This window comes from Pteronotus mesoamericanus, unplaced genomic scaffold (genome assembly GCF_021234165.1).
Source record: "Pteronotus mesoamericanus isolate MK-2021 breed Mesoamerican mustached bat unplaced genomic scaffold, CSHL_Meso_final contig_1189, whole genome shotgun sequence".
NCBI classification, from domain to species: domain Eukaryota; kingdom Metazoa; phylum Chordata; class Mammalia; order Chiroptera; family Mormoopidae; genus Pteronotus; species Pteronotus mesoamericanus.
The window spans coordinates 1,300,941-1,321,798 of NW_026555038.1; the positions used below are offsets into that span (position 1 = coordinate 1,300,941).

General features: G+C 38.9%; 1 protein-coding gene across 3 annotated transcripts in view; it reads left to right on the forward strand.

The window, feature by feature from the left end:
• Window positions 1-530: 530 nt before the first annotated feature.
• DENND5A (DENN domain containing 5A) overlaps window positions 531-20,858 on the forward strand; it is an 82,674-nt gene continuing 62,346 nt past the window's right edge. For all 3 annotated transcript variants that reach the window (XM_054582948.1, XM_054582958.1, XM_054582968.1), the window contains exon 1: window positions 531-717. In XM_054582948.1, the coding sequence (XP_054438923.1) occupies window positions 606-717 (112 nt within the window). In that variant the 5' untranslated portion in view covers window positions 531-605. The remainder of the gene's footprint in view (window positions 718-20,858) is intronic.

The window sequence follows — 20,858 nt, forward strand, 5'->3', positions numbered from 1 at the left end:
ATCCAAACTATAGCAAGTGGAGGAGGTGGCAGCGGTGCATGGTCTGGGTCCCCCGCCCACTCATATCGCACCTTCTCAACCCTCTCAAAGGAGTTACAACCCCAAGGGGGTGGAGGTTGCGGGCGACAAGTTAGTGGCCGGCCGCGCTGCGGCGACCGCGGTGGACGCTGCGGCCCGCGGGGTTCGAAGAGCATCACGTCATCTTTTCCGCCAGGCGCCCGCCCCCTCCCCGACAGGGCCTGCGCAGGCGCGGCGGGAGGGGTCCGCGGTGAGGGCTCTCAGAGCTCTCTGCCGAGCTCTCTGCCGAGCTCTTCGCTTTCCTGCTGGCTTGCTCGGGCCGCGGCGCTCTCGGTTGGCGGTAGCGGCGGAAGCGCGGAGGGGAAGGCGTTCAGGATGCGGCGCGGGGCGGCCCGGTGCCCCCCTGCCCTGTCACGGCAGCCGCAGCGGCCGCGGGGACCGGGCCAGGGCCGGGGGCGGCGGCCCGAGCCGCGGTAGCGGCGGCGGCGGCGGCGGCGGCGGCAGGAGGGACGGCCTGAGGCCGGGCGGGTGCCTGGGTGCGGGGGCTCCGCGCTCCGCACGGCCCGGCCCGGCTCGGCCCCGGCGCCATGAGCGGCGGCGGCGGTGGCGGAGGGGGCTCGGCGCCCAGTCGCTTCGCCGACTACTTTGTCATCTGCGGGCTGGACACCGAGACTGGGCTGGAACCGGACGAGCTGTCGGGTAAGTGCGCGCACAGCCCAGGGCCGATTCCCCGCTCCCGCTCCGGTCAGGGACCCTCTCTCCCTACTCCGCCTCCTCCCCTTCCGCCTGCCCCAGGAAACCTCCTTTCACCCCGCTTTGTACCAGGAGTCGGGCGAGGATCTCTTGGAAGGACCCAGAGCGGGCGCCCGGGAAGGGAGCGTCGGGCTGAAGGAGGGGAAGTCGGGCTGAGGGGCTCTGAACCTTGAGGGGTCCAAAAGGTTTCTACGCCCCTTTGGTCTGGCCACGTCGGCCCTGACCAGGAAGAGGGCAGGGTGTGTGTTCTCAGTCTGGTGAAGGGTGAGTGACTTAGGATAAAATAAAGGGAAGCCTGTTCTCGAACACCAGTTAGGGAGGCATCTCACGTCCTATTGAGAAAGTAAGTTCCACCCAGACTTAAAAAAAAAGAAAAAAAGGAAAAAGGAAAAAAAAAATTTGGTGAGTTTATCTGGCTTCTTCCCAAGATGCCTGTGATAACAGGTTTTCAAAACCGTTCTAACCCGCCTTGGGCCGCGTCCTCTAGGTTAATAGGATGTAATAAAGTGTAGTTGGGTCGCACCAAGAAGAGTGAGAACTCCCTTAGTTCTAGAAAGGGCTTGTACCCCGGGGCCCTTTTTATGAAAAGTAATTTTTGTCCTTTCTGAGGCCAACGTCATTTGTGAATAAAAGGGCAGCAACCTAGTTGGAGAGCCTGGGTTGCATAGTGATGCTTCTGAAGTCATTTTTCAAAGGGGAAGTGGTGGGGAAGAAAAAATGGGGCCGGATCAGATTTGGCATTAATTGCGGAAGGGTGTCAGAATTGTATTGTAAATCCCCATGAATTCACCGCACCCCTGTTGGAGCTTTCGAATTACAACAGTCTTGAAAAGTTTTTGTCTGGAGTTTCCAGTTTGCAGGTTTCGTGTGGATGGAGATTTGTTGTGTCATCTTGAATTGATGGGGGATACTCTTTCTAGTCTTCTGTCATGGTATAGTCACTGTAAAGTTTCTCCCCTGAAAGCGATTATCTTGCTGACTAATTTTACTTTGCCTCAGAGAAGATACACAGGTCTGTTTTTTGTTTGTTTTTTTTTTTTTGGTCACCAGAAAAATTCCAGTGTTATGAAAAAAAAAATTAGATGCATACTTCAAATGACAAAAACGGACTGCCTTTTTAAAAATGTGATTAAATTGATGACCTTTAAAAGGTCAGAACAAATATACTGTTTTCTAAAATTAATAGCAGGTGAAGAAAAAAAAGCTTGAAGCAGTAATGCAGTTACTACTAGGCCATTTATTGGGGTAGCTTTATCGTTTCAAGTTCACTTTTTTTGCCTTCAAATTCTTAGAATACAGATGTTAATTTGTCATGTTTCATATATATTAAATTTGTGACTGTGGTGTAGTTGTTGGAATTTGGTTCACAGTATTGGAGCTGGAAGGGACTTCAAAGAGGAAAATGAAGCTTAGAAAGGGCAGTAGGGACATTGTCCTGTTAGTTAATTGCCTGATTTTTGGTCCAGTGCTCCTCTCGTGATGCTAAACTGCACCTCATTGCTGGCTGAGTCTTTAGAAAACACTAACATGTTGAGAAAGACTAAAAATAACATAGTTCTTCCCAGTAAAAGAAACTTTAAGGTGGTGGAATAAACCAGTGTTATTTTTATGGTGTGCTTTTGAGTGTTCATTGAATGATATAGACATTTGAAAAATAAAAAGGAAAAACTTTATATAGACTTTTGATTTTAGAAAATAATGAGAATGGTTTGCAAATGATAACCCTCTCTGCTATTGACTATCTCTCACTGGAGGCAAGTTAGATAAGTCTTCAATAAAAAAGAGAATGCAAATAAAAAGCATCCCAGCAAATACGTCCTCATCAATGTTAATTCTCTTTAAGTAAATATCTGTTAATTATCTGGCTTTTCATTGAGCTAAAATTATATTCCTGTGAAAGCTTATTGGGAGGATAAAGAAAGGGGGATGAGTTGTATAAAATGTGTAAAGGGTATTTTTCCTGTCTTTTAAAATGTGGTTGCAATAGCGAATGCCAAGACCATTTATTCAATAGGTGGCCTTTGTTAGAATAGGCACTAATTGAAGGATTTTTCTTTTCCTTCATTTCATTTCTGGTGAATTGGTATGGGAATCTGGATTACCCAGAGGGAATCTTTGAATAAAACAAAACAGCACGAGTAGCTCTATGCTGGTCAGTCTTGAGACACTAAAGGGTGTATTTTCTCTCCTCAGCCTGCCTTATAGCTTCCAGATCAGTGATGTCATAGTGAAATGACAGGAAATTGTGAATTGCACCCAGGTGCTTTAGAGAAGTACTGAGAAGTGAGTCTATGTTCTCTGCAAGCAAATTAAGTTATATGTATCAGGTAGTTTATGTGTTCTTAAAAAGTGAATCTAGAAAAAAGAAATGAGAGATGCTCAGTATTCCTTCTGGTTTTGTGGAGAAGAATTAAGATTCACTGTCAGATTTGCCCTGGCCGCTGTGGCTCGGTTGGGCATCATCCTGCAAACCAAAAGGTCGCAGGTTTGATTGTGCAGTTTAGGGCACATGCCCAGATTATGAGCTCAGTCCCCAGTCGGGGCATGTGCAGGAGGCAACCAATCCATGTTTCTCTCTCACATGGATGTGTCTCTCTTATGATCTTTCCCTCTCCTATCCCCTCTCTCTAGAATCAATAAAAGAAAAAAAATTAAAAAAAGGATTCATTATCTGATTGCAAGCATACATAATGCTGTGCTCAATATAGACTAAACTCTTGGATTTTACAGGAATCTCTTCTTGACACCTCTTCCCCTTTTCTTGCAGACTTAAGCATTTTTGCAAGCTATGTAGTTATTTGTTGTGGAAGGAACTGAGAAAGGTGTGAAAATTTATTTTGTTTTCTGGTTGGTTGAAGAAGTACTTTGGGTTGGAAGGAGAGCAAGGGTAATCTGTGAGTGAAGCACAAATCTAGCCAACTTTAGAAAATTGTATTTGCTTGTTAGTTTTTTGAGCTTGTCAGGTAGATAAGCAAACCCGGAGGAATCCCTTTTGGTTTACATTTTCATTACTGTTGCCCATCCTAAGTGGGGAGGCATAGTATAGTGGGTTTCTTGGACATCTCTATTTTCCCTTTTTCTTTTTATGGTTACCACCATGTGACTGCAGAAGGAAGCTTACTATGAGGTGGGATTCCTGTTTACTTTTCCTGTCTTTGCTTGAACCTTAAGATTCCAGAATGCTTGTGACCTGTTTTTTATATTGGTATCTTTAAGTCCCTCTGAACTGATGTGCCCCCAGCATTGAGACATAGGTATCTTAGGTTCATGCACCTGCTAACTACTCGGGTTTTCCCAGGTTTTGATACAGGGCCTTGCTAAGAGTTGAAGAGAAAGGGTTGGGGACAGAGAGAGATGGGAGACTAGCTAGTTCCCTGTGTGAGTCTACTTAGAACACTGAGAATACACTGAAATCATCTCTTAATGTCACCTTTGGAAGAGAGAAAAAATACTCACTGCCCAGAAAAAGCCAGAGGACTGGTCAGATCATACTCCCCCTTAACCGTATTGCTCACTGAAGTTAGAATGTCAGAATTGTGGAATATCAAACATTAAGCATTCTTAGAGGTTATGTAGCCTTCTGATTTTATAGATGAGGAAACAGACCCTGAGAAAGTTTAAAGAATATTTGTCTCCCTTGCCATTCTTTCTTCCATATTGCCTATTCTGGATATTTCATATAAATAGAATCATATAATTTTATATGGTCCTTTGTAATTGGCTTCTTTCATTTAACATGTTTTCAAGGTTTCTCCATGTTGTAGTATGTACCAGCATGTTATTTCTATTTATGGCATGGATAATGCTGCTGTGAATATTTGTATTTTTTTATGTGGACATATGGTTTTATTTGTCTTGGAGTGGTATTGCTGGGTCATATGGCAACTCCATGCTTAACCTTCTGAGAAATTGGCAGACTGTTTTTCAGAACAGCTGCATCAGTTTACATTCCCACTGGCAGCATATGTAGGTTCCACGTTTTCCACATCCTCACCAACACTTTTGAATATAGGCATCCTGGTGGGTATGAAGTGGTGTCTCATTGTCTGTGTGTGTTTTTTTTTTTCAAGTTATAAGAGAAAGTTTATTTAGAAAGTTACAGAGGTAGTAGAAGTGAGCCAGTTGGGCTGCAGAGGCTCAAGGAACAAGTTACAGGGGCAGAATAAGGGCCCTTGGGGTTTAGGAGGAAGGCAAAGGTAAGCACCGAGGAGGACGAAGAAGGGAATGGAAAGGCAAGAGTGTGCCCCTGAGAGGGAGAATACCTCATTGTGGTTTTGATTTGCATAACTTTGATGGCTAAGCATGACTTATTTAAAAGCCAAAAAAAAAAAAAAGTCTGTTTCTTCCCAGAGATGAGTGGTTATAAAGTTTGATGAGCCCTGGCTGGTGTGGCTCATTGGTTGGGCGTCATTCTGTGAACCAAAGGTTGCCGGTTGGATTCCTGGTCAGGGCACATGTCTGGGTTGTGGGTTTCATTCCCAGTTGCATGTGCAAGAGGCAACCAGTTGATGTTTCTCTTTCACATCAGTTGTTTCTCTCCCTCTCTTTCTACTTCCTTTCTCCTCTCTCTAGAATGAATGAAAAAAAGAAAAGAAAAAGTTTGATGAGCCAGTTTCAAACAGGGAGTCATTATGAGCTAAACTTAATTTTTAAAATATTTTTTAAAATAAAAAAAATGTGTATTGATTTTAGAGAGAGAGAGGGAGGAGCTTGGGAAGGGATAGAGAGACAGAAAGAGAAGCATCAATTCGATGTGGGTGAGAAACACCAGTTGGCTGCCTCTCATTTGTGCCCCAATTTGGGATTGAACCAGCAACCTAGGCACACACCCTGAACAGGAATCAAACTCTTGACCTTTTGGTGCACAGGACAACACTCCAACCAACTGAGCCACACTGGCAGGGGCTGAACTGAACTTAGTTTTTACTTTCCTCACCAGTCTGGTCAGTTATGTGCAAATTCTCTCATGGTCATTTTGTGAAGGCATCTCATCTCTGATGCCTAGACTTTTTCCTTGGTGAAGTAAAAGTCACATGCTGATAGCTTACCTCAGCCATGTGTGGTATTTTCAGAGGTGAAGGTTGCTTTGTGCAGAGAGGGACAGTTCCTAAGTTAGGTGGTGTGTATCCTATTTATAAGGTAGTAAGAAAGAAGTCAAGAAGAGACCAGCATACAGAAACAGTTACAGAGCAGCCCAAGGCAGTTTAAAAATATATGCTAAATTTAGTTGGAGAGACTGTATATTCTTAAACATAAAAGAATCTCACCTCACACTCCCTCAGATAGGGAGGATCACATTGAAGGGTCACATTTTACTTTAGTGACCCTGAGGCCCTGCTCCTCTCTTAGGAGGAAATCCTGAGTCAGTGTTTGGTGGTTAAACCAAATTCTTTTAGACTCAGCTCAACCCTTGCTTCCTTCCTTCCTAGATTAAAAATAAAGTTTTATTTGCCTAAGGCCTCCTTTGGCAACAGCCATTTCCAGTGCTATATTCTTTTATAAGCTTGTTTTTGGCTAACTCTGGTGGAAGGTATAGTTGAACTTGGCTCTACTCTTCAATTCCTATTGCCATGTCTGGGTTTGAATTAGTATCAAGTGGTTTTAGAGGTTTCTCAGGAACGTAGGTACACATGAAGGCATCTATACTTGATCTGTTTTAGGTTCCTGTTGGATATAGTATAGGATCTGGTGAAAGAGAAAGCCTTGCCTTTTAAAGATTTTATTTATTTCTTTTTAGAGAGAGGAGAGGGGATGAGAAAGAGAAGGAGAGAAACATCTATCAGATCGGTTGGTTCATGCAAGCCCCTCTCCAGGGACCTGGCCCACATCCTAGGCTTGTGCCCTGACCAGGAACTGAACTGGTGACCTTTTGCTTTGCGGGATGATGCCCAACCTATTGAGCTACACCACTCAGAGTAAAAGCCTAGCCTTTAGAAGCTGATCACTTTTTATGGGATTCAGTGATTACACACTTCCTTCATTTCCAGATTTTTAGATTTACTTCTCAAAAGGTATTAAGTAAGGCAGATCTTGGCCAAATGTCTGTGTTCTAGATGTTTTGTGATGGCTAATTTTGGTTTGGAGTGTGTAGAATCCTGGACTGAGTTTGAATGGCAAAGTCCTGTCATGGTGGAAAATGAGATTATGTACTTGCTCTCAGGCTGTTTAGAGTATGCTTCCAAGGGATCAGGTATAATTCCAGGAAGTAAGGTGGGATGAGGTATGGTTCAGGGGTCGTCCAACCTTTTGGCTTCTTGGAAGAAGAGTTGTCTTGGGCCAAGCATTAAATACAAAAACACGAATGAAAACTGATAAGCAAAAAAATGTTTTAAGTAAACTTATGATTTTGTGTTGGGCCTCATTCATAGCCATCCTGGGCTGCATGTGGCCCACAGGCTGTGGGCTGGACATCCTTGGTAGACCATTGAGTTTCTCAAATATTATCCTTAGGATATTTGCTTGTCTGTCAACCATGGGATCTGTCATAGTGCCTTATTAAAGAGAGCCAGGTTAGTAAATTTTTTTGTTCATTAGCGTGATGATGGGTACGTTAGGTCAAAATTTTGCTAGGCCATCTGTGGTTTATTGTGTGGGCTGAACTAGCTGGGTTAGTCTAAAATGTTTTCATGGAGTGCTCAGTCCTAAGCAGGGAGAAGGTATGTGAAGTTCCTCTTACTAAGCTTCATTCCTCTGTGAGTATGGGGATTGCCTGATTCCAAACCATTTCCAGTCGGCAAAACAATATGAGTGTGCATTCATTTATGTTGGTCACAGAACCAAAAAAAGTCAGAACTAGAAATCAGAGATTGTCCAGCCACCGCTTTTGACAGCTGGTAATGATTAATATTCATAAATGACTTCATAGTTCTACAGTGTATTTTTAAAGTTAATTTTTTTCATCCCTACTTGAAATATTAATATAATTTTTTTTGTCAAGTGTCACTCAGCAAGTTAGACTAAGAACTGCTAGAATCCAGGTCTTCTCTCTGCTATTTCACCATTGATGGGATTATTTTTAAATTATAGATTTGGGAAAACTGAAGCAAAAGCTTAATCATTGAATAGCAGAGCTGTGGCAAGGCCTCTTTATTGTCTCCCACCCACACTGCAGTAGAGGAGCTCTTCCAGGAGAGGAGTCAGGGCGCTTGTTTTCTGAATTGTAGTTTTGTATATATGTTTTTCCTGTCACCTCGCTTTTTATCAGTTATGGAAATGTTTTTCTTAGAACAAATAGTTACTAAGGCTTTATTTCTTTGAAGCTCCCTTGTTTGTGTGACTATTTCAGGATGTTTTATGCTTTTTTGTCAGAGGTCTGTCTGTTTTCTTTGGAAAAAAGAGTTTTCCATCTGCTAACCTCAGAAACTCCTCAGTGTAGCCTGCAGTTTGCATCTTTTGTGGTTGTAGTTTGGGGCTGGCTGTGACTTCTGGTTTACCATATTCTTTATAATGAAAGAATATGGGAAGCAGCAGAGAAACTTTCAGGATTTTTAAAGACAGGAAGAGAGAGGAGGAAATGACTTAGAAATAATAATCATATGCCATGATTTACAGGCCTACCTCACATATACTGTGGGTTCTGTTCCAGACCACCACAGTAAAGTAAGTCATTTGCTGCTGGTGGAGGGTCTTACCTTCAATTTGTAAAAAATGCAACACCTATATAGTGCAATAAAGTGAAGTGCAGTAAAATAATGTATGCCTGTATAAGTGAATAAGCCCAATTTATAACAAACATGCATTTTTGTTGTAATACATTAGAATTACTTTGCAGGAATGTCAAAGGACTTGGTTCGTTTTTCAGTTGTGTTATCTCTGATACCCTTTTCTTTCTTTGTTTTGCAATTTTAGAATAATGGCCCTCTAACTGCGTTAGCCTAATTATAAAGTTAGGTATTAAATATAGTGCTTTACATATTTAAAGTAGTTGCTTGATAAAGATTTGTGTTAATTATGAAAAGATAGAGGCTGCCTATTCAGATTTTCAAAGAATTGTATATTACCTTATTTACTTATTTATTTATTTTGGATAACACTTAACTTATAAGAACTTAAATAAGCCAAACTTCCACAACTTTCCTAAGTGCTGAGTAAGTGAAGAATCTTGGGGTCAATAGAAGAGAGGGAAGGCAGATTGTTCTTCCATATTCAAAAAGCTGACAGCCAAAGTCAGATTTAGAGGTAAGATGGTGGTGGAAGGGACATTTTATCCTGCACTCTGATTATTTTATAATTTTTAATTTATAAAGGTAAATTTTATAATAGTTTCGCTTAACCTGTCCTTTTTTTGTTTGTTTTTTAACAAATCGTGTTTTATTTTATTTAACCATTTCCATTGACTCAGGATCATAATCTCTCATTGAGAGAAATGAAACAAATATTTAGAAGTATTATCTGCCAAATTGATATCCATCCAGTTTGGCTGAACTCTTGAGGTTCTGTCTGTCCCAATAATTTTTAATCCCTTTTTTTGCTAAGGAATTAATGTTATTCTCCCACCCCCATTTTCTCACATCTGTATAAAACACATTATTTCTCCCACGTTGGCATTTCATTTGTGTGGAAAATGATAGTTAAGCATTTGCTGTTTTATCTTCTGCAGGAATGTTTACTGTTTTGGTTGGCTGATCCAGCTCTGCTAGCTGCCTCGCTTAGTTGGTTATGAGTGTTGTGTATTTAATGAGGCCAAGGTCATTGAGTTTGTCTCAGTAAGGACCAGTTAGCTTTGTTCTACCCACTTTTGTGGTAGATTCAGGTGACCATCCCACCACAAGTACACTGTAGGGCATAGTGGACATAGGCAAGAAAGTGAGGCTATAGTAGTACTTTATTCCTGTTATTTATATATGATAATTAAATTAATGAACATTTATTGTTTATTGAATACAATTCAGTGCCAGGTACCAGATGGCATTATTCCCATTTTACAGATTAGGAAACTGAAGTGTAGAGAATTTAAATAACATGACCTACATCATATAGCAAGAATTGGAAGCTTGTTTTCTCTGTCTTTGAAGTCCTCTACCACACACCTTTCTGTTACTGAAAGACCAGCTTAATGATGGAACACTTGTTTGCGTAGATGTATGAGATAACATTTGCTGTCCTTGAGGAGCTCATAGTCTTCTGAGGAGTCATGCATATAAACCAGTAACTGCAGAAAAAGATCAGTTTATTAAGGGAGAAATAAATAATGGCTCAGGAGAGAAAAGAATTCTGTTTTCTAGTTTGTAGTTTTATGTGTTGAAAAATTTACTCTATAGTGCTTAGCTCTGTGTATGACTCTGAACAAAAACAATACTCTCTGATTATTTTTTGATTAATTCAATGCTCATTTAATATGTGTAAAAATACCTATGGGCCCCTACACATAAATTATAAAATCCGAGGTTTGGAAAAAACATGTTTGAAAGTCAACAATATAAGGAATGGTGTTTTTCTCTCTCTAAAAATAAAACTGAGTCATAATATATTGGGTTGGTCAAAAAGTCTGTTCAGTTTTTTATGCAAAATAAAAAATACATTTTTCATTTTCACTAATAACTTTATTGATTTGGATATTTTGACTATGTTGGCTATCTCCCTCAATTAGCTTCTAGAGGGTAGAGGCCAGGGGTGCTGCTACATCTTCCCACACATAAGACAGACCCACAGCAAAGAATTGTTTGGCCAAAATATCAATAGTACCAAGAAACTTTGCAAACCACTTTTGACACGTTTGAGCAGTCACAGAACCTTCTCCATTCACTGCACTAATCTTATTTTGCATTTCAGTTGCATTTTTACCTTTCTTAAAATAATAAAACATAATATGCTGAAAATGTTGCTTATTTTCTTCCATCTTCACTATTAGAATGGCTACACAAAAATTCACCCATTTTGATGAATTAAAAAAAACTCTAGCTGACGTGACAGCTGTCACAATACAGTGTAACAAAATTGTTTCTAATGAAGTCAAAGACATTTAAGCACTATTAGAGCCATTGGAAAAAACAAAACAAACTTTTTACCAACCCAGTACATATTTCTTATAGGGGACTTAGAAATTGTAGAAAGGTACAGAAATAAGTCATTTATAATTCTTCCATCCAGAATTAACTGTTAGCATTTGATATCTTTATGTAGCACTTTTTTTTTGTTTGTTTATTAATTTGTTTAGGGAGGGAGGAAGAAGGGATAGAGAAACACTGATATGAGAGGGAAACATCTATAGGTTGTTTCTTGCAATCCCATGTGCCCCAACTGAGGACCAGGCCTGCAACCCAGGCATGTGCCTTAACTGTGAAGCAAACCGGCAACATTTTGCTTTGAAGCACAATGCCCAATCAATTGATCCATGCAGTCCCACGGCTCTAAGTGCCTTCTCTCTCTTTTTTTATCCTCATCTGAGGACATTTTTTTTTTTATTAGAGAGAGAGGAAGGGGTAGAAACATTTCTAGGAGAGAGAGAAGCATCGATTGGTTGCCTCCTGTACGCGCCCCAACTGGGGACCAAACCTGCAACCCAGGCACTGGGAATCAAACCCACAACCTTGTGGTTATGGGACAACGCCCAACCCACTGAGCCACACCAGCCAGGATGTAAGTGCCTTCTTAAAAACATTTTTATTTCAGTACACCTTAAACATAAATCCTAAGTTTGATGTGTGTAACTGTCAGCCATATTAATTCTTTTCAGGTTTCATTTGTGTTAGTGCATGTGTGTGCACTTTTACATATTGGGATAAAGTGAACTGCAATAATTTCATGTTTTGATTTTTTTCACTTAATATTCCAACATGACTATTTTCAATATCATAAAGTATTCTCCTGAAATTTTATTGATACTTGTTAAGAGTTAATTAATTATAAGGAGCAAAAACTCATTCAAACAAGCTGAAGTAAAAAAAGACTTATTTGCCCTGACTGGTGGGGCTCAGTGGATTGAGTGCTGGCTTGTGAACTGAAGGGTCACCAGTTCAATTCCCAGCTGGGGTGCATGCCTGCGTTGTGAGCCGGGTCCTTGGTGGGGGGTGCCCAAGAGGAAACCACACATTGATGTTCCCCTCTCTTTGTCCCTCCTTTCCCTTCTTTCTAAAAATAAATAAATAAAATCTTTAAAAAAATTAAAAATATATAAAAACCTTTAAAAAAGATTTAAAATTACAGTGTTATATATTTATAAATGACATCTTCAAAGAATATCCCACATCAGTACAAAGATCTTTCTGGCAACAATATGGAGTATTTCAAATTTTTTTTTTCAAATATCCTTGTACATGTATCTTTACACTTGTAGGAGTTGTTCTATAGGATTAATTGCTAAAACTAGACTTTTTTGAGTCCAAGGAATAATGCATATTTTAAGCTTTAATAGATATTGCCAAATTGCCTTCCTCAAAAGGTTAGATTCTCACCAACTTTAAGGAAGAAAATGTCTATTTTAATCTGAATTTAATTATTTGTGAAGCTGAGCATCTTTTCATATATTTCTTGTACATTTGTATATTCTATGAATTTTCTGTTCAAGTCTTTTGTTTATTCATGTTTACTATTTTTTATTTTTTAAGTATTTATTTTTAGAGAGAGAAGGGAGGGAGAAAGGGGAGGAGAGAAACATCAATGTGTGATTGGTTGCCTCTCAAGCGCCCCCCCTCCTGAGGACCTGGCTTGTAACCCAGGCATGTGGGAATTGAACCAGGGACCCTTTGGTTCTCAGCCCAGCATGGCACTCAGTCCTCTGAGCCACACCAGCCATGGCAGTTTATTGCTTTTTTTAAAAAATCATTAAAAAAAATCTTCACTACATTTTTTCCATTATCATTTAGTCCCCATATAACCCCCAACCCCAGCAATCGCCACACTGTTGTCCATGTCCATGAGTCCTTTTTCCTTTTTGCTCAATCCCCCAACCCCCTAATCTCCCCACCCCAGCTATCATCCTACTCTCCATCTATGAGCCTGCCCCCATTGATTAATGATTTCTAGAAACTGTCTATTTAGGTATATCTTGACAGTCAGGAAATACATAAGAAATCCAGCAATGAAAAAATAAATATATACTAATAAATCTTTATAAAATTGAGATCATAAGAGAGGTATAATTTTGTTTCTTGCCTTAAAAATTTTTTAATATAGTTTATTTGAGCTAAACTGATGATGACGTGCAGGGGAGCAATGTCACAAGTGCTCCTTGTATCCTGCCTTTTTTTAAAAAAAATGATTTTAGAGAGAAAGAGGGGAAGGGGGAAAGAGAGAGAGAGAGAGAAATAGTGATTTGTTGTTCCACTTATTTATGCATTCATTGGTTGATTCTTGTATGTGCCCTGCCTAGAGGGATCAGACCCGCAACCTTGGCATATGGGGATGATGCTCTGACCAACTGAGTTACCCTGTTAGTACCTATCCTTCCTTTTTAGTTTACTGTTACATGTGGATCATTTTCTTATGTTATCAAATGTCTTGCATGTTTTCTCATGCCATTAAATTTTCTTCATAAACATGATTTTAATTGTTACTTAATTTCAAAGTATAGGTGAACTGCAAACTTTGAAATTGTTTGGCACTTGGGTGGTTTATATTTATTTACAATGTATATATGTTATACAAATTTTTGAGTTTGTGACTGTTGCTTTAGTATAAATGTCAATAAGACAATTATTAAGTCAATTAGATGAACCTATAAACACTTTCATATGCAATAATTTTCTTCTTGGAAGAGCTATACCAATTTATGCTCACTCCTAGCTTGCCATCATTTAATTATTTGTGTGAGTTTCTGTCTGTGTGTATTTTGGGGGGGTTGTTAAATTACATATAATATAAAATTCACCATTTTAACCATTTTAAAATGTACAGTTCAGTGGCATTTAGTACATTTCACAATGTTGTGCAGTCATCCATCACCGTTATGTGGTTCCATAACATTTTCATCACCTAAAAATGGAAACCCGTCAGTCACTCTCTAGTTCCCCCTCCCCCAACTCCTGGCAACCACTAATTTACTTTCAACCTATTTGGACTTGCCTGTTCTGAATATTTCATATAAATGGAATCATACAATATGTGGCCTTTTGTGTCCGGCTTCTTTCACTTAGAATAATACTTTCAAGGGCCATTCACATTGTAGCATAAATAAGGACTTCACTCCTTTTTATGGCTGAATATTGCATTGTATGGTTATATCATATTTTGTTTATGCATTCATCTGTTCAGGGACATTTTGATTGTTTCCACTTTTTGGCTATTGTGACTAGTGCTGCTAATGAACATTCATTCATGTGTAAAGTTTTGCTTGAATACCTGTTTGGGTATATATCCAGGGGTGAAATTGTTGCGTCATATGGTAGCACTATTTAACAACCTTTTGAAGAACCGCCAAACTGGTACACCATTTTACATTACCACTATCAACACATGAGGGTTCCTCTGTCTCCATATCCTCACTGATACTTACCTTCCTTTTTATTTTTTTTATGTCATTGTTTTAAACTATTTCTTTGACTACTAAGGTGGATTTTTTAAAAAAGAAATTTATTAATCCTTTGTATTATGAATTGTCTGTGTTATGTTCTTTGTAATGTCTCTTGTTGCTCACTTTTTTTCAGGGGGAAATGGGCAGGATTGAAATTGGGTGCTTTTGAAAGGTAACTGTGGATCTCTTTTGCTTAGGAAAGCTGCTGAGCTTGCTGCAGAAGCAGGGTGCGTAAAGAAATGTGGTTTGGAGATACTAGTTTCTTATGGCTGCTGCAACAAATTACCACAGACTAGGTGGCTTGAAACAATTCTCCCTGTTCTGTAGGCCAGAAGTCCAAAATTAAGGTGTCAGCAGGCTACACTCCCTCAGAGACTCTGGGAGAGAATAATTCTTTGTCTCTTTAAGTTTTTGGTGGCTGTCAGCATTCCTTGGCTTTTGGCCATATCACCTCCTTTGAGTGTGTCTTCTGTATGTGTTTTTCTTATAAGGATCCTTGTCTTTGGATTTATGGCCCATCCAATTAATCCAAGATGATTTTACCAAGATCTTTGATTATATCTGTAAAGATTCTTTTCAAATAAGATAACATTTACAGGTTCTTGGGATTAGGATGTGGACATAGTTTCTTTGGGGCTACTATGCCACCCAGTACAGAGTATTTGAAGCATAGGTCTTGGATTTATTCAAGTGTGAGCAAGAAACAGAGAGGAGTAAAAAAAGGGAGAGCCTAGGAAGAATTGTTAAGGAGAAGAGAAACTAAAATCACCAGTGCTCTGTACAGTTACTATACTTGATATTAAGATGCCAAAGGATTCTAGGATAAGAGTGACTTAGATCTAATTTTATTTGACAGAAGCCATGTAACTCAGAGAAAAACCAAACTTCTGCTATGGTAGAACATTCTTGCCTAGAATAAAGGTATTTTTTAGTAGTACAGGGATCTTGGAACCAGTCAGATACATTGTCATTGTCATCAGTGATCACCACTGTCATGTCTAGGCCTTGTATTTATGCTGTATATTCTTTCAAAATAGGCAACATCTCTCTTCTTGGCCTTTTGGCCAAGATCAAGTGTAAAGTAGGCAACATAGGTGACATAGAAAAGAAGTAAGAGCTGTTTAGAATTTCTAAACCTCCTACTTAACAGAGGGAGAAAGTGTGGCTTGGGAGGGTTCTGAGTGACTTGCCTGAGTTCTCATAGCTGGATAGTGTCAGAGCTAAGACTTGAATTTGGGGTCCTTTAACTCTTGGGTGAATGATTTTTCTTTGATGCAGTATACAAACTGTAAGCTGTTAGAGAAGTAAAGATTTGTGAAAAAATATATATAAATTTTAATTAATTATTTTCCCTTTAAAGCTGAGATTCCCTACTGGGATAGTAAAGGAGATGGTGTAGCTTAAAGGTTCTCTGTCCCCTGAATTTGAAATGCTGCCCTCCATTTACGATTTGTGTGACCCTGTGCAGTTTACTTCTGTGTTTTAGTTTCTTCACCTTTGAATTGGAAATAGAATGAATCTCATGGGATTGGAAATAGAACTAATCTCATAGGATTATGTTAGGATTAAATAAGTTAATACATTAAAATGGCTTGGAACAGTGCCTGGCACATGGAAGTATCCATAAATGTTTGCTAAATCTAACATTTTTATTTTTTGCATCACTTAACTTCCTATAATTTTGACAGTGATAAGAAGTAGAAATAAGATAATAGTACTTCATACGTGATCACATTAGTTGCCTGTTAGCAACACATGAGAGAAGTTCTATTATTTTCATTTTATAGATGAGGAAACTGAGGCACAGCACAGTTAAATAACTTGCCTAAAGTTACACAGCAATTACTCGGAAGATTGGGATTCAAATTCAGATCTGTCAGAATCTAGAGTTTACTCTGTTTAAAAAAAATTAAACTTTATTAACTAAATATATATACTATAAGTGTGCATATCAAACTGTATACTCTGATATATTTTCATAAACTGAACACACCCATGTTGCCAGTACCCCAGAATCATTCCTTGTGTCCTTTCCGGCTACTGTGTGCCCTCTCACCCACCAGAAGTAACCACTGTTCTGACTTCTAACATCATAGATTAGTTTGCCTGTGTTTGTACTTTATATAAATGTAATAATACACAGTGTGCTCTTTTGTGTCTGGATTCACACAACATAGGTTCATTCATACTGTTATATGTAGTTTTAGATTATTTCTTCTCACTGCTGTATAGTTTTCCATACCACAACTTACCTCTCAATTCTACTGTTGATGATGTGGGTAGTTCCTAGATTTTTAGTATTAGAATCGTTGCATGTTACAAATGCTCCTGTATGTGCCCATTCTTTGTGTGTGTGTGTGTGTGTGTGTGTGTGTGTGTGTGTGTCTGAACATGCCCTTTGGTCTATTGAGTGTGCACTTAGGAGTGGAATTGTTGGATCATAGGTATATGTTCAGCTTTAGTAGATACTACCATACTGTTTTCTGTAGTGGTTTTGTTAATTTACATTCTCATGTGCAGTGCATGAGAGTGTAGGTTGCTCCCTATCCTCATCAATACTTGATATATTCCTTTTTATTTTAACTGTTCCGGTTGTTATGGAGTGGCATTGCATTACTTAAATTTGTATTTTTCGGATGACTAATGAAGTTGAGTACCTCAAAAGTTTATCAGACACTTGCATATCTTCTTTTTGGAACTGTTGAAGTCTTTGCCATTTTTCTTTCAGGTGGGTTTTTTTGTTTGTTTGTTTATTGATTTTATGGAATTCTTTATAATTTCTAGATATGAGCATTTCAGTTATGTATATTGAAAATATCTTCTCATAATCTGTGTGTTTCCTTTTCATTCTCAATTGTGACTTACTTTTGAGAATAAATGGTTTTAGTTATTGTCCAATTTTTCAGTTTTCTCTCTTTATGTTTAGTGCATTTTGTGCCCTGTTTAAAACATCTTTGTTATTGCAGGGTTACAGAGATGTTCTGTGTTTCCTCCTAAAGGCTTTATTGTTTCACCTTTCCCATTTAGATCTACAATTCCAGAGCTAACTCTTAAACACTATGCTATTAACACTACTTTGTACTGCCTGAAAAAAACTCCCCCACCTTCTTTTGTGTGTGAGAGCCATTTTTTCAGCATTCTACAAAGTGAAAGAGAAACATTTTCATTGCTCTCACAGCTGGCCCTGAAGTACAACAAAGCTTTTGATATGACCAATACAGTACTTTTAATGCACATTTAATGAAACAAATGCTAGTCTTTGTTCTTTGATTTAGTACCAGTTGGTAAAATTTTAGTGCTTAGGAAGTTCTGAAAAAAAAAAAAAAAAAAAGAAAGAATTTATTAGTATAAAACTCTTAAGGATAAAGAAAATTTTTTCTTTGTTATTGATGAAAACCTGATAGGAGACTTCCAATTCTTAAATCTCCTGTGTGCTCTGGGGAGGAAGAGATTGCTGGGTGGTCCCCTATTATAAGCTGTAGTTTGAAATTTGCATTTAGGGACATGTTCTTGTGCTTGGTACAGCCATGTTTGCTGCTCTGGGCTCTACTTTGGTATGCATTCTGTGAAGCAGAGAGATGTTGCCACTTTCATGCAGTAGAGGCTTCCTTCTTGGGAATCATTTGGGAATTTCCAGAACATTTCTCTCTCTTTTTTTTATTTGTTGATTTTAGAGAGAGGGAGGAAGGGAGAGAGAGAGAGAAACATCAATTTTTGTTTCATTTATTGATGCACTCATCTGTTGATTCTTGTATGGGCCCTGACCAGGGATCGAACCTGCAACCTTGGCATATTGGGATGACACTCTAACCAACTGAGCTACCTGGCCAGGGCCTCCAGAGCATTTTTGTGTCTTATTTTCATGGTTATAGATTTAAAGGTGACTCTTACATGTATGGCTGTTCTTTTGTGAGGAAAAGATACACTATTTCAGTACCTCTTGTGTTCCATACAGGTATGTCCCATATGCTTTATGTATGTTTACTCGCTCAGTCCTCTCTATAGGCCTATGAAATAGATATTATTATTCTCGTGTTACAGATATGGAAACTGAAATGTATAGAAGAGAGACCTTGAGCAGGTTACTTAAAATTCAGCAAGACATGGAACTAGTATTTAAAGTCCTCTTTCTTCCATTATAGTGTATATACCACAGGGTATACTGTAGGACCTTCCTAACTTAAGTGTCTTGCACATTTAATAAATATTTGTGGGTTGATATGACAATGAATTGTGGGGATATTTTCACCTTTAGGGAGAAATAAAATTTTTGGCCTGGCACATTTTCTTCTTTCTTTATGGTAGCAAGATGTGTTCATGTTCAGAATTCTTCTTTAACCTCATTTTGTAATTGATTGGCTAGTTTGGTTTTTGTTGCTGTGGTAAGAGCTGTTGTAATTAACGTCTTTGCTTTCTCTAACAGTTAAATGGGTTTGTTTTGAAGAACCTAAAAAAAAAAAGGAAAAGAAACATTTATTTATTTAATTTTGCTAAATATTTCTTCAAGTAGGGTATTTAATGCTGGGTGGGACCCTAAATAACCACACTTTACAAATATCTCCGAGGCTAAATTGGCCCCAGAAACCTTTCTCCCCAAATTATCGTGAAAATTGTCTATAAATTGAAAAGGATAGAACTAAACTGGCTAAGAGGAGACTCAAATCTGAGATGATTTAGCATTTATGCGGGAGCATTTAATTCCTCTGAATGGATTTATGTCTCATGACCCAGACAAATTACAGCTCAGCGTTCTGAAAGAATTTTGGGATGAGATCATTTGCTCATTGTCAGTAACCTTCAGGGACTCAGTGGAATTACCACAAAAAGGCATTTTCAAAACTGAGAAAATGGTAAAAGCTTTACATTTCCCTAGTCAAAATCTAGTATGGTTTAAATATATGGTATGAGGATTTAGAACAGGAAATTATAATTATTTAGAACCAACCCGGGCTCACTGAGAATAGGTCATATTAACCACATTTTCTTCATTAAGGAAGTTGACTGATAGAAGAGGGGAATACTGTCAGCCATGTTTGAAGAAATACAAGTGAGTTAGTACAGATATCTTGATATCTTGCTACTGAAGTTTTGTCTTAGCTATGGGTTGGAGCACTCCTACCTGGATAGGTTTTCAAACCCCCTCTTATTAAAACAGTACGTTTTAGAATTAGTAGGTTCATGAGTTGGATTAGGTTGGCGCCTGAAAAATGTCAGGCAGGAGGCAAATTATCAATAAAGGTAATGTTTATATATATAAATCTAAAGTAATCTCACAAAGAAAATAGGTTGAGAAAGAAAGTGAACAAATCTTCATCAAGGGGAAAGCATAGCATTAACAGATGGTTTCTATTGGTCTTCCTTTGAAAAGCCTGGGGAGCAGCTTTCCTGGTTTAGTGAGTGCCTTAAAGAGGCCGTGTGGCCTGTCCAAGGTAGGGGCAGCTCACTGCCTGCATTCTGGGTATTTGTGAAAGTCTGACTCCTAGGCACTACCGTCAGCTGGTGATGTGGGGCCAAGGTATAGGCTCTCTTCAAGGAGCAGTTTCCTTCTTCAGTTGATGCTGCAGGAACTATAAATTTACTTCAGTTTCATATCCAGAAGAGGTGAGGGAGAATGATGAGTAGAGTTTAGTGTTAGACATTTTTTTTGTACCTACCAAACCCTCTTAGCCTTGTGTTTTTTAAAGATGCCTCTATTTACAAAGTGTTGATAATAATGAAGTGCTCACTCAAAAGTAACAGCAGGATTAATTCTCATTTAGTTAGAAATTGGCATTCCCTTCTCTTACTACATTGTGCCCCATTAGTCAGATCACAGGAGGTAACCTCTGATTTGTACAAGGGCTCTGAAATTATTGGAAGGAAGAGAATTGAAATGTTGGGACAGCGAATGAACTGAAAACACAAGTTGGTTCTTCAACATGCACCAGAAATAGAAATATGAGTTGGTAATAATACTATTCTGATGGGCAGTCTGTTTCAGGAATGTTTGTAACAGGAAAGACACAGTGACATCTTTTAGTGCAGGAAGAAAACTGATTATAGCATGAGTGGCACTGAATTGGCGACTGGTGTCAACAACAGGATCAATTCTAGGATATCGCAGAATGCCAGGATGCAAAGGATAGCATGATAACCTGGCTGCATCAGTTCCCAGAGGAAAAGAATTTCTCCACTCCTGCTGTAGGTACTGTGAATTAAACTCTAGCATTGCTGTTGATGTGGTGAGGTCAGGAAGTTCCTGTGACGCTTTTGTTTTGGACCTCTGGTTTCTAACCTTTTTGGGTCAGGGGACCCTTTGAGACTCTGGTGAAAATTGTATTTTCTCCCCAGAAAAATGCACATATTTTTATACAAAATTTAATAAGTCATTTCAGAGACTTTAGGGATTCCTTTGAAGATTCTCAGCGTAAGCATCCCTTGTATAGTATTATTCAAATCAAACCAGTACCAACAGGCTAATAACAATACAGATGGCAGTTTGTTTTTGGCTTGGTCAAAGCAGAACAAGTAAACGAAGAACCTATTAGAAGTCTTTTTAAGACATGAAAGCTTAAAAAAAAACTGTTATGATTTATCCAAACTGTACTTTCCTGGTGGCAGATTCACAAAGATAGACTGATACCTAGTCGGCTAATTT